This window comes from Crocodylus porosus, unplaced genomic scaffold, assembly GCF_001723895.1.
Source record: "Crocodylus porosus isolate Cpor-Errol unplaced genomic scaffold, CroPor_comp1, whole genome shotgun sequence".
Lineage (NCBI taxonomy): Eukaryota > Metazoa > Chordata > Crocodylia > Crocodylidae > Crocodylus > Crocodylus porosus.
Genome location: NW_017728949.1, coordinates 27,843,237 through 27,857,288, shown reverse-complemented (window position 1 = coordinate 27,857,288; position 14,052 = coordinate 27,843,237). Strand labels below are relative to the sequence as shown.

At 39.5% G+C, this 14,052-nt stretch overlaps 1 protein-coding gene across 1 annotated transcript in view; it reads right to left on the bottom strand.

Annotated features, from left to right (window-relative positions):
- The window catches only part of TMEFF2 (transmembrane protein with EGF like and two follistatin like domains 2), a 215,519-nt gene that overhangs the window by 91,397 nt on the left and 110,070 nt on the right, over positions 1-14,052 (bottom strand). Inside the window, exon 5 of the mRNA XM_019554486.1 lies at positions 4,908-5,004. Coding sequence (XP_019410031.1) covers positions 4,908-5,004 — 97 coding nt within the window. The remainder of the gene's footprint in view (positions 1-4,907; positions 5,005-14,052) is intronic.

The window sequence follows — 14,052 nt, the reverse complement described above, 5'->3', positions numbered from 1 at the left end:
GTTCTATTTATACACTGACTGAATGTTTCAGTGTTGTAAGATGCTTTCTGGATGAGCTTTGAAATACTTCCTTGTTCAGAACCTTATGTTTCATTCTCCATTTCCTTTTAACTATATCTCTCGGGGTGTTATCCTGAGTAGCCCTGTCTTACAAAGTCAATCATTCTGTAGCAAGCTTAGAAATAAAAACCCAAAGTAAGCAACACCAAATGTCTGATTTGCCAATAGATTGCAATGTAGTGCTAAAGAGCATAGCCACTACCCTACTTTAAATATTCATGAAGCCCACTGGTGCAAAATGCATTAAAGGTGGGAATAATGCCAGTAATACATGATCTTCTTACTGACAAGAAGCTTTCACGTATTAAAAGAAGGAAGATGTTAAAGACTTTAAACCGAACAGTCTTTGTTTTTAACACAGGAGAGGATATTCACTAATGGAATACCAAATCACATGAACTCTTGCAATTTTAGAACGTGAAATGGATGTACAGTATACGTGCATCCTACCATGTTCCAGAACACTATGCATTCCAGGGGTTTCTTTTCTGGAGTCCCTCCACCCTCCCTTCCTATGCTATCACCTAAATAATCTTTTATAGAGCAAAGCAACTCCCACCAGAATCCTAGAAGTCTAGACATTAATAGATCAAATGTTAGATCAGTAAAACGATTTAAAAATAATAGTGACAACGTACAGAGAGCACTATCCAGCTAAGTGGAATTTGGCAATGAAGAGCTAAAACAGAGAAGGGATTGCAAAATAACAGACTGTAGCAATGCAGAAGAATGCTAATTGTCCCTTTAAATCATTAGCAGCCCAGCCACATCTGCTATCACACCTGTGCTCTCCTCTCTGATCTACTCTGACACCCTAGAAGTGTTAGGCAAACAGCCAGCTTCATATCTGCGGCTCCCTATGATCAGTCTCTGCTACCAGCTTGCTTTCCTCTTACTTAGAATGAATCAAGCACCAACCCCATGGCTCCTGAACTGTTTCTGATTGATAGGACAAACTGAAAGTTCTGGGCTAATTATCTCATAATAACAGTTCCCAAAGCTACTAGTAACTGTTGACCTAATTTAGACTCTGGAAAACTAATCAGTCAGGTAAGATAATTAAAGGAACACAGCTTGTTTTTGAAATTAGATAAACATAAAAATATTGATCAAATAATAAACTGATATTTCTTATTTCATCTAATCTAGGAACACTTTTTTATACACGAAATCTCTATGTGTGTCTCTGATTGACTGTGGCTGGTGCCAAACTGAAATTCAATTAAAGTGATTTTGAAAGAGGAATCTAGTCACTCCATATGCAGCCTGCTTTCACTCTAGAAATAATAATAATAATAATAAAAAGCTAACACCCAGAAGGCTCATTTCACAGGAAGAACATTATCCAAAACTATTCAGGGGTCAGGGACATGAAAACAGCACTGTTATAGCATATGAGGCTGTTGACTTCAAAGCAGACCTTTAACAGGCTTAACATGGTCTTTTTACTTCTACACAGAGATCTGCTTTACTGCTTTTGAACAGTTTGTTTGGTAACATCTTTCCTAGCAAATGCCCTTCCCTACCTCCTACTCTCAAAAGCAACTTTCCCTGCAGAAAAGCTGTCTGTCAATAAAGACTAAGCGCTTTGGTTCCCATGTTATCATGCTGCTCCTCATAAGCCAAGATGTGTCGAAGGAAAGGAATTAGATATCAGGAAAGTTTTCAGCTGTAGTGGGATTAATACTTGGTAAATTATATCAGTTACGTTCCCTCAAAAATAAACAGAAGTGCTCCCAGCGTTCCACAACACTTATCATGATTAATAATGTTATCTTGTAGCTAATTTTCCTCCTTATCCCTCTTTTTTTTGCCACTTCAACTCAGCAACTCATCTAATTATGAAAACATGACCACTGGCCTGTGAATTGTGATATGTTAATTTTAACAAGGTTTTATATTTACATGGACACCCCCAGTTCTGAATAACTCGTGAGGATCCTACCGGGAAGGAGAAGAAATGAGCAATTTCCTTAGACAAAACCAAAATAACCAATTTCTTTTAACTAAGTCTCCTGCTATTACTACAGAAAGTTAATCATATTGCATCCTGATTCTATTTTTCAGTGCCACAATTTCATTTGACTCAGAGCCATTTTTTTAGCATAAAATCACAGGCTATTAAAAGCTGGCAAGACCTGACCAAAATGAGCACAAGTTGATCACAGGCCTTTTCTCACTCACCATATCCATAACTTACTTTATTGAATAGGATAAATATTCAAAATGTCATGCCTGACCATTAGCTGATAGAAACTGCTTTCTGCATGGGGTCATCTGACTAACACCATGTCTAATTACCTTCTCCAGTTTTCTTTCCTCCCTACTCTTTCCTTTATTCCTCTGTTATATTGGTTTTGCTCTTTGGATTATATTTAGACTTCCACAGTTTTCCTAATCCAACAGGGCTTGAATGCTGCAAAGCCTCAATCTATTTGTGTGCAAAGAATGACTAGATTGTCATGCAGACTCCACTATGAACTTCTCCAAATGATGGCCATGCAACCAGACACTGTCCTACACAGGATGGCCTTTGGGATCATTGTGGGGTAGACAGGAACAAAATGCAATCCCTATATCATCTTGTCTTGAGTATCTATGTGAGGTTGGAGGGCACAGCATCCATTAGCTCTTCCATCTCACCATTATTACTCCTCCCTCTGATCTGCCCAATCTCCACTTCCTTCTTTTCATGAATCCTGCAGCAAACACCTGGACAGTGTCAGAGAAGAAAAGGCAAAGACCTCCTTTTCCATAAGAAGAGAAAGTTGCATCTAAAGAACATCTTCTTTCTGTCTGGTCCTAGAAAGCATAATTCAAGCCAGTAACTCTAATGTTTATTTGATTACTTTTGTTTCTGTCAATTTGGAACAATTATTAGGATAGAAAAATAGTGAATGGTCAAACATGTTGGCATGAAAGTCAGTGTCCTAATTACAGCTATGGAAATAACTACTTGTTTGTATGCTGAGAATTCAAAAAATTAAAAAAAAAATCATTTGGGGTTGACCTTATGTAAAGCCCTTCAGAAACCTTCCATGAATCAAAGGGCACCTTTACACACACTCTGGATTTTGTGGGAGGAGGGAGGTGCTTTAATTAAAGTGGCTCTCACCCTGCAGCATCATGCATACTCACCATCCCTCACTTGAAAATAGCAGTGGGGTGCTTTAACTAAATTTGTTCAATGAGTGTTAGTTAAAGTGACCCTGCTGGCACTTTGAAATGCAGGGACCCTGAATACACATGATGTGGAGGATGCTGGAGGACGCTAATTAGCATGCTCCAGCATCTGACATGTATAGAGATGCCCAAAGTGTAAAAAAGATAAATTTTGGATTGAAAAAAATATTTAAATTTTTTTAAAAATAAAGTTGAGGGAACCATCAAAATAAAACTGTTCAAACAAACGTCTAATTGAAATACTGGGTAAAAATACTTTACCAGTTTTTTTGTTCAGCTCTACTTCTGATCAAAAAATATACGTATACAAACCACAACATACAGGCATTTATTAGAGCTCCTTTCCCTTTATTTGTGGTATGATGTGGTATTTTAGAACTAACACACATTGCATTTATTGTACAATTAATTGGTTGATTTAACCATATTTTTAGACATGCTACACATGCAAAGGAATTATTGCACAATACAAATGGCCAACCAGGCAAAAGATGTTGCTTGAAAATTGGAGAACATTTTGTAACTGATTGCTATCAGGCTGTAATATGAACGTTTGGCATATAACACAGAGTGATAGGGTTTGGCCAGGTCCTCCAGCATACCAGGGTAGAAAGCACACTCTTGCCACCTCTCCCTCTTCCTTCTGGCAATGGGACTCTCTATGACTTGCTGAACTCTGCTGTCCCAGGGTATCTGAAAAGAAGTCATGACTCCCTTCCCTCCTCCCTTTCCCCAACTAGCTTTCAAAGTTGTTTTTTTAAGAAGACACTATCACCTGAAATAACAAAGTGTCAAGAAAGAGGGAATTTATCTGGAAAGCTGCTGGTGGGGGACAAGATGTGGAGAGGGGAAAAGCACATACATAAAATGCCTCATAAGGTGTTTCAGAGTTTCAGTCCTAAGAGTCCTGTCCCCTGTTGTCCTTTGACTGGGTCTTCCCTACTCTGTGCAAAGGGTAGGGGAGCAGCTCCTTCAACCAGTTCAGAGCTCACTCCTCCTTAGCAGCACAGCTGAAGGTGTGGGAGGGGGCTCACAGCTCTAGCCAGCAGCTCTCCAGCTCTCCCTGCTGGTGAGTTCTGGCAGAGCAAATTCCCAAAAGACAATTCCCCTCTCCCTCCTCATATAGCTTTCTCTGTGAACATGGAGATTACATGCAGGGTTAAAATTACCGAGGAGGCTGAATTACAGGAACCTTCCCGTAAGAGAAGAGAGCCCACTGAGATGAGAACTTCCCTGTAAGTTCTGAAAATCATAACCTGGGGGGGTGGTCTCTGATCGGATTGCTCCCTCACTTAGGTGGACTCGTTAATCAATGAAATCAAAGATTGGGATCTTCTCAACCCCTCTCCCCTCATGAGTCAAAGTGTAATTTGAACCCTGGTCACATGGCATGATAGTTTCCACTGAACAACGTTGCCTGTTGCTTGATGGAAATAATATTTGTCAAGGGCCTTTGTGACAAAATGGACAAGTCTGTAGTCTTAGAATATGGGAAAATGAATATACATGTCTAGAGGGTTAAACAGGTACATTTTATACATTTAATTAAATAATTAGCCTATTTTTGAAGGGAGGACTGGGAGAAGTGGTATGTTTAATTTTTTAGTAATATTCCACAAACATGCTCTCTAAAACAAGACAAAAATAGAGAAAAAATACTGTACCAAACATCCTCTGCATCTTCATCACACTCTGCCCCAAACTGGCAAATGTCACAAGTTGATGTCTCTTTTTGACTGGTTTCTCCTGAGCCTTCATTGACTGTTTTATAGAAACAAAAGAATGCATATTAGAAACACAAAACTATAGTATAGTGAGTCTCACCTACATGAATCTTGGAAATGTCTACTGACCTTTGAAAGTTTAACACAGAATTCAACATGCTAGTTCTTGATCAGTAGCCAGTATTTCAAACATGGAACCAATACAAGTATCTTTTCCTCCTCCTCGGCCTCAGATAAATTCCAGAAACCAGAAGTGAGTGTATTTGTGGAGAGAAGAGAGGAGGAACTGGGGGAATATATTAATATGTTTTCTTGTTTAAACAATAATGTTTTCTCAAATCTGTAACTAAGAATGGGGGCAGTGTTATTGTGCTGCACTGTTTTGTTCCTGGAAAAAAACCCTGAAGAACATCAATAGTGTAGCATAGTTATCCACTTGTGGTCCTTTGCGGTGTGCACAGGTGAAGACATGGTAAGGGACTCAGGGGAATGTTTCCCTACGAAATGTTTTGAAATTACCTGTCAATCTGATCCATTTCAAAAGCAAAAGATTTCTTTCTTCAGAAGTATTTTAATAAATGCCAAAAATTAGTCATCTTTGGAAAAAGATGAGTTAGCACTTTCTAGTTAAGGGGATGAACGTCATCATGGGCAAGGGAAATAATAAGGTTGTTTCAAATTAGGGGCATAACTTTTTCATACGACCTTTTTAGTATGACACTGGCCATAGGGTAACATTTTCAAAAGTTTTTAAGTGAAATAAGAGTCTAAGTCTCGTTGAAAGCCAATGGAACTTAGGTCCCTACATTACTTATCGCATAGCTACTCTGTAATTGAAGGTGTGACTGAAGCATGGGTAGACAAGCTTACATCTAGTTAGCATGGATAACAATATAGCTGAATAGAGGTAGTTAGCTATTTAAGTCTGAAGTTTGACAGAAAGCAGGGGGCAGTACTGACTGACTAAGTTGTTCAGCAAGGCATGAGCTTTCACAGGTTACACACTCAATAGCACTGAAGATCTGGTGGTATGGGCTTTAGCATGACTTGAATGGATAAGCTGAGAAGACAAGTGCACTGAAAAATATTTCATTTGCTTTAATGCTAGATAAGATGGGTAATGTCATGGTAAGTGCCTGGGAAAGGGTTTTGTGAAATGATTCAACATAACATTATACAGTTAAAAAAATTCCAGAGCTGTTGATAGACAGTTCTTACTAAGCCATAATTCATAATATAGCATATTTTCCTGTACACAACTTGCAGCTTTTTGCCAAAAATCAGGCCCTCAAAAATGGGGTGTCTGTATTAAGTGTGGGATTTGTTTTCATTACTGGAAAAGAAGCAAGGGTGGGTACACTGTGAATGCCATGCAGCTGCCACAATGGCTGCTGCTGCTTGTCTGGATCAGGAAGCTGAAGGGGCAGAGTCCTGTGTTAACTCTCTCACAGGTGTACCTATTGGCTGAGCGCTGCAGCTTGTGCCTGACTGAGCAAGTGAGCTGCTTGTAATATCTTTATTAGGGTTATGATGCAGAAACAACACTTTATTATTCACAGGAACTTTTATAAAAAACTATCTCCAGTAAAGAAGGAACAGCCTTGCTACTACCCTTGCAAAGACCTGGGCCTAGCCTTTTTGCTGGCCTGCCACACCAGAAAGTTCCTGTTTCCTCACCCACACTATCTCCTGGGATGCCCCATTTCCTGATCACTCTGTTTCTAGGACTTATTCTATGTCACACAGGGTGTGTCTACATGATTATTAATACAGTGTAATTATGGTGCATTAAGTTCAGTACATGTAATAACTGGCACCAACACAACGCACCATAATTGGTACTACTAATTTATGACACTAATGCATAAACTAATTCTACTACGTATTCGCTCATTAGCACAGTTTTTGCCTGTTGAGCTAATGCTCAGGAGAATTAGTCTGCTGTGCACTGTCTCGTGTGGATGTGCCCACAGTCAGCCAAGAATATGGAAGAATCTTTTTTTTCTAAATTCTGCCTTCCAAAAGAAGGCGCATGCTTTATTGGGGGTGTACTGTATGCAAGAAAATATGGTACTTCTTACGCTTACAGAATAATTAGATTATACCACAGCTTTGATTGATGTTGTTATTATTTGCAAAGAAATTTTTTGGCTAGGGATAGACATTAAAAAAGCCAGAGCCTAAACTGATTCAATATTTGCAGGTTAGTCTAACCTGCATACTTTGAACCAATTTACAAGTGAACAGACTTTCACTTTTGACTCTAGAAATGCAAGCACATGCCTGCAGTGGCTCAGGTCAGAAGCTGGGGGATGCTAGAGTAAGCCTTCAGCTGAAGGGAAACTAAGCTGAGGAAAGGGGCATGTCTAGGCCCTGGCAGGCCTGAGTTTGATTGGAGGGGGTTTAAAACCCCACCCTGGCCTGCAGGTCTGCCTGGAGGGGGAGGAGAGAAGCAGCCTCTGTCAGGGGTCCTCAGTCCTCTTGCCAGGCAAATCCTGCAGCACTCCAGAGCAGGTTTTCCCACCCCCACCCCTTTTTCAGCTAGCCAGAGCAGTGATAGTGCTTGGGTTAGGGAGGAGAGGGGTGGAACAGCCCAGCCCAGGGCTGCAGAGAATGCTGGGATGCTGGAGGACTCTGATTTAACTTGAATCCAGGAAGGGACCTGGGACACAAGTTCCATAAACCAGTTTGACCTCAATCAGTTAAGTCTGATATAACATTCATCCAGGTATATCTCAAACTGATTTTGGCCATTTTGAAATTGCACTGAACTTATGTTCTGTTATAGGTTTAAACCAGTTTCTGATCACTTAAACTGGTTTATGTGTAACTTCTGTCCCTAGCATTTATGCCTTCTTGTGCCCTTCTGGTTTTTGTTCACTCATACCTAGAACTGCTTTGAAGATTTTATAGTATAGAAAAGAGGCTGGAAGGGACCTCAGGAGGTCATCTAGTCCAACACCCTGCTCAAAGCAGGACTACCCCAACTATATCATCCCAGTCAAAGTTTCATCTGGCCAGGTCTTAAAAACCTCAAAGAATGGACACACCACAACCTCTTAGGGTAATCTGTTCCAGTGCTTTACTACCTTCTTCATGAAAAAGTTTTTCCTAGTGAAGCTGAGTTTTAGGCTCCAATCTAGTGAAGTTCTGGAGCATCTCAATAACTCAACAGCCCCACCAAAGTTGATGGGAATAGTCATATACTTACAGTTACTCTTTTCTGTGCTGGAATGACTGGAACTATAGTACTAAAATGTTATGGACTTTAAGGGCACTTGTACATGTGACGGAGCTCTGCTCCAATATGTACTAATTAGCATGTGTTGGAGCAGACTCAATTAATCAAGTGTGCTAAGAGTCTGCTGGAGTGTGCTAATTAGTATACTCCACCAGTTTCAGCATCATATGGATTCAGTGTCCCCCGCTTCAAAATGGTGGTGGAGATGTTTTAACTAAGCTTTAGTTGAACTGTTGAACAAGCTTAGTTAAAGTTTCCCCGCTGCCATTTTGAAGAATGGGATACTGAATACACGTGATGCTGCTGAATACACATGATGCTCTGAAAACCGCACTAATTAAAGCATTTCCCCTTCACCCTGGAGCACATTCACAGACACCCTAAATGTTGAAAGTTTGCATAAATTTGTACCAACTTGGTTAGTTTTTTTCCCCTCAAGTGGTGCATAATAAAAAGATGGAAGATCCCAATTCATTGTGAAGTAGCTAATAGAAGGTATGCATTCTAATTTCTAGAGAGGGGAAAGATGACACAACAGTTTGGGCACTAGTTTGGTACACAGAACACATGGTTTCTTGCTCTGCCACAAACTTCCTTTGCAACCACACACAGGTCAGTTAGGGACAAATTCTATTTCACCTATTGATGTGATCCTATTCCATCCTGCTCTAGTCCTTGGAACATTGTTAAGGCTTCTACTTTTGTAGCATGCCTAAATCATAAAAAGGATGATCCACCCACTTTTTGTTCAGGGACTCAGAATAGAATAAGGATTATGCTCAGTTGCTTGGACATCTAGTAGGTGGAACAGCATCTGCCATTTTGTCTTATGTTCCCATTTTCTAAAATGGGAATCACATCACTTCCTGATTTGCAGGTGCCTTGTAAACTACACTAAAAATTGTGATCAGATACTGAAGTGCTATAGACCACAGGAGTACCTTTGATGGATAACGTATCTCATTGGAAGTTATTTTTTCCTTTAGATTTAATGCTGTTAGCATTTTTAGGTCTGATTGCCAGTAGAACATTTTCCCATCAGATTACCGCTTACATTTAGATCACGTTAAAATGGAAAACTTCACCTGAACTAACCTTTCAGATGATCAGAGGAGCAAAAAGAAGGTTTTAAATGAATCCATTTTTATTTTAAATTCTTTTGGAGATGTTGGCATATTCAATTTTCTATATACAGAATTCTGTTATAAGCAGAGGGGGTCCTACAAAAATATGCTCTGGAATTCTGTTCCAATGAATTATCACATATGTAGAAAGGATTGTGATATTGCTTTGAAATGTTCTTCAAAGATGTATTCTGGAAGTATTCTGCTAAATTCATTGTGTTTGATATTTAATCTATTTCTTTGAAAGGGCAACCTTGGCAGCCAAGCCTGGCAGTTGATTTTCAATAGTTGAAGTACTAGACAGGATTCAGGAGAACTAGGTTCATCTCCCATCTCTATACTGTGGTTTTGGACTAGGCATATAACTTCAATCTCTCCACTGACTCAATGGAGATGCACATTCTTTGTAGTGCTATTGCAAGTTGTAATTAATGTGACTACATGCAAACTACTCTTGGACCATGGAGTGGAAGGCACTACATAAAAGCTGAGTATACTTTACCTAAAGGCCCCTCTGCATGTGGAGGTAAAGGCATGATGGGATCTAATATGACAGTCACACAATTGTGCTTTCTGCCATGTCACATATGCACATGTCCCACAAATGTGGGATCTAGCATCAGATCTTATCATGCCTTATTGCTGGTAAAGGGAGAGCCCAGGATTGTTATCCTGTGCTCCCTCTGCACCAGCAAATAGCAAGCTCCTGCAGCTGTGAGTGCCACAGCTGGCAGGACTCTTGGTCCCAGCTGCAAGCCACAGCTGCTGGAGCTGAGTTCCACAGCTGATGTGTCCCACAGCTGATGGGACCCTAGGGAGCACCCCCGTGGCTGGGAGATCACAGCAGCTGCAATCTAAGCCTCAGAGGCACACACTACACATGCAAATTATTGCTGGATATAAACCAGCTATAAAGTTATTACACATTTATTATACACTTTAAGGCGCCTTAGTTAATTTGCATGTGTAGGCAATCTAAATAAATTGGCACAATTAACCAAGTAATTGCATAATAGATGTAACCTGTGTGGGAGGGTTGGGAGGGTGTGGCGGGCTAAAAAACATTATATTTCAAATGTGTCAATTATTCCAGTTTAGCAGTGTGAGAATCTTTACTGATGGCAAAATAGCTATGTATTTTTTTCTGTTATTCCCTTAATCACTTTTTCTGTATTTTATAGTAATGAAATAAAGGTGTGCACCTTTTTCTTCCTTTCTGTAATGTACCTATTTATAACTGCCAGGCAGGTATCCTTTGGCCATAGACTTAACACACTGTCACAATCAAAGATGAGATTAGTTATTAAATAGGGTAGTTTTTTTAAAGTCATGTCATTGAAGAGTTTAATGTTTTGAATTTAAGTATCTCTTTTAAAAAGAAACATCTACATTAAAAAATAACACAGCTTTTAATTCTGTTGGAAATGAACAGTTAGCTTTTTTATCAAAGCAGCAAAGTATTCAGCATTCCACAGTCAATTTACTAATGTCACCATTACACTTCTGGATGCCCCAACCTTACATGTTTCTGATTAGAAGGCAATTGTTTTTCTTTTCCTTTTCTTTTCCTGATTTCAATGTCTCCAAAAATGACTCTTCTCTATATTTAAGGTGAGTTCTTTCTCTCTCACTCATTTACACACACAGACACACACATTTTTTTCCCTTGAATATAACTAGACATCTTGGAAAGAGTTATTTTCTCTGTATTTCCTGCTGCTATTTAGCTTCAGGACTAGTAGATGTTGTAGATGTTCATTTTCTAAGGTGACTTTTTTTTTGCTGTGTTTGCTAATTTGCACTTTCCTTTGTACCTCAGCTGAAAAAAGTCTTTACCAAAGAAAACAAATTAGGCATCAGAAAAAAGAGAAAGTTTTCCACTGCATCAGAGAAATGTTATCTAGTCTTTCAAACTGTTCTTGCTAAAAATAAAAGGGACTTTGCTCTATCTCCCTCTCCCTCACTCTCAGGAAGGGAGTCTCTTAGAAGACTTGATGGCCCAAACCAGTCTTTTCTTATTAATACAGTGTAGAACTTCTAGTGTAGTGGTTCTCAAACTTTCTACAATTAAGGTACCTCTAAATAGATTTGAGGCATTCCTCAATAGACTCAAGGCACTCCTTGGAAAATGCCAGCTCTTGGTTTTCACTCTTTTTTAATACAGGAACTAGAGCAGTTTTTCTGTTGCAAAGAACTCAGAAAGACCACAAGTATGGATTTCTATTTGAAATCCATGGCACCTTGGTTGAGAATCACTGTCCTAATGTGACAGTTCCTTTTTCTGTTATTAGCAAGATTAGCAACCTACAGAATGCAAAATGCACAATGCAAAACACAGAAAACATGTTATCATGGCAAGAAGGTCACTAACTCTATCTGGAAGTCATTTGAGAAACAATCTGTTTCCTAAGCAATAGGGACTCTTAGCTAGAGATGCACTAAACATAATTTAGACACTCACTGGACTGCTGTAGCCACAACAGCCTCTGTTTTTAAGCACTTGACCCTTTATTACCAGCTTTACTGCACACTGATCAGGTAGGTGTGTTATCAACAGGATCTGGATTGCTCGAAAGTCACACAAGGGAGAAACCAAATTTGGAGCGATTTCACATTGTTTTTGTTGCTAAGGAAACTGCTTTGTAAGCACTCACTGGTACAACATATTTGTCTGATTTTGTGCCCATCTACCTTCCAGCCCACTACTTATAACTTACCTTATCTCCAAATCTCCATTCTTTCAATCTTTTGGATACCCAGGCATATAGATACTTGTTTTAAATATTTTTAAATATACAACTTGCTGCAGCATAACACCCTATCAGGAGTGTGATGTAGTGGAGGGCTGGATATTTATAATAAGAGATACCAAATAGCTCTGTTTGAACTGCTGAGAAACCCTGGTTCAGAGCTCTTGCAGCAGTATCAGATGATGTAAACTGGTATGTACTAATACCCAGAAGCACAACAAGGAGGTTTTGTGCCCTGGGTGGGAGCGGGCAGCCACAGGGACAGTAGCAGGGGCTGGGTGCCTGCAGCAGCTGGGCCAGCAGTAGCAGTGGCTGGCATTCTTACATGCCCCTAAAACAATTCCCAAGGCCCATACTGTGTTCTCCTACCTATAATTATGCTACTGCTAATACCCCCAGGGAGTTTGTTTCCACCCACCTCATCGGAGAAGCAGCTCATAAAGGAACTGTAAGCAGCAGAACGGACAGTGGAAAATCTTAACTTGAGATACAAAGCAAAGGAAACATACGTTCTTTTCTCATGGATACTGCACCAGTATAAGCCAAAATAAGTGGAAAAGAGTCAGGGTCATATTTCCCAAACACAAACATCTGTGGCTGCTAAACCACACCTCTAAAGTAAAGGCAAACACAAAAGAGAGCCCTTAAGTCTATTTAGCTCAACTAAAATGATCAGAATGGTGTTGTTTCAAAATATTTTCAGCTATGCTTGGGATATAACACATTCACACTATGAAATGCTCTCAGTGTACTTGAAGACAAAGAGTTATGATTATGCTCCGATTTGCATTATTAAACCTGTCTTAGATTACTGCCTCTCATAAAACGTCGTTGTTAAGCCAAGTCCAAACTAATGAAGCTAATTTAATGTAAAATAAACCAGGAGAAATGGCCTTGTCTTTGGTGGATTACCTTGTCACCCTTCTGTGCTTATTGTAACAACATGGTGGTTAAGTCATGTAACAGTTATTTTTAAAAATTTTGCTGCTGTATTATTGAACTTTGAAGCATGGAAGACTAATTTCTTTAAGTGAAAATGGAACAATAATGGAAAATATCATGGCTATATACTAGTTAAGAATAGAAGGAAAAGAGAAACAAGTCTAAAAGTAAGGAAAAAACAACGGGCAGGTTCCTCTTTTAGATCATTCACTCAAAAAAGACCTTTGTGCATTCCCCACAACCTTATGCTATTACGCCGGGTGCCAGTATCTGGACACTGAAGGGGAATAAGCTGATGCCCACTCTGTTGCTACAAGTAGATGATCTGAGACTGAGTGAAGCTTTGGCTTAATGTACTAATATACCAGCCAATGGAGCAGATCTGGCACTAAGGTATTGATCTGGGTTAGTATACCCTGAAGCCAAGTATTTTAATAGTGGCTCACTGAGTCACAAACCTTTTCCAGCAGTGCTAGTCTGGCAACTTTTACTTGGTTGTTACTCTTACAATCTGGCTTGATGAGCTGGATAATATTTTTGAGGCCTGTAACAGCTTTGTTACACAGTACACTGACATGATACACCGAGCAATTGTGAAGGAGAACCAAGCCAAAAAAAAGACTTGGAACATTAAAAATATAGGAAAATAATCCCTCTAAATTTTAGTTTCCATAAGAATTGCATTAATGTATGCCATACAACCTGGTAACAGTATACCTTCTAGCTGAGGTTCTAACTTGGAGTTTTTTGGGGGTGTTTTAATAAACAAAGGTCTTTCCAGATTGATGTCAATCTCTATTAGTTTTGATGGACTAAAAGCAAATCTTTCATGCTTCTGTCTAAGCCAGGCTCCCAGGCTAGCTTCAATACCAGGATAACAAGATCTTGAAAAGCTAGAGCAGACCTCTGCTACACTAGATTGGCTTTTTCAGTTTAGGTTCCAGACAGTCAGCAACCAATCTCAAACATATTATTCCATCACAAACCTGCTCCACTGGGGTTGCACAATTTGTGATATCAGCCATACT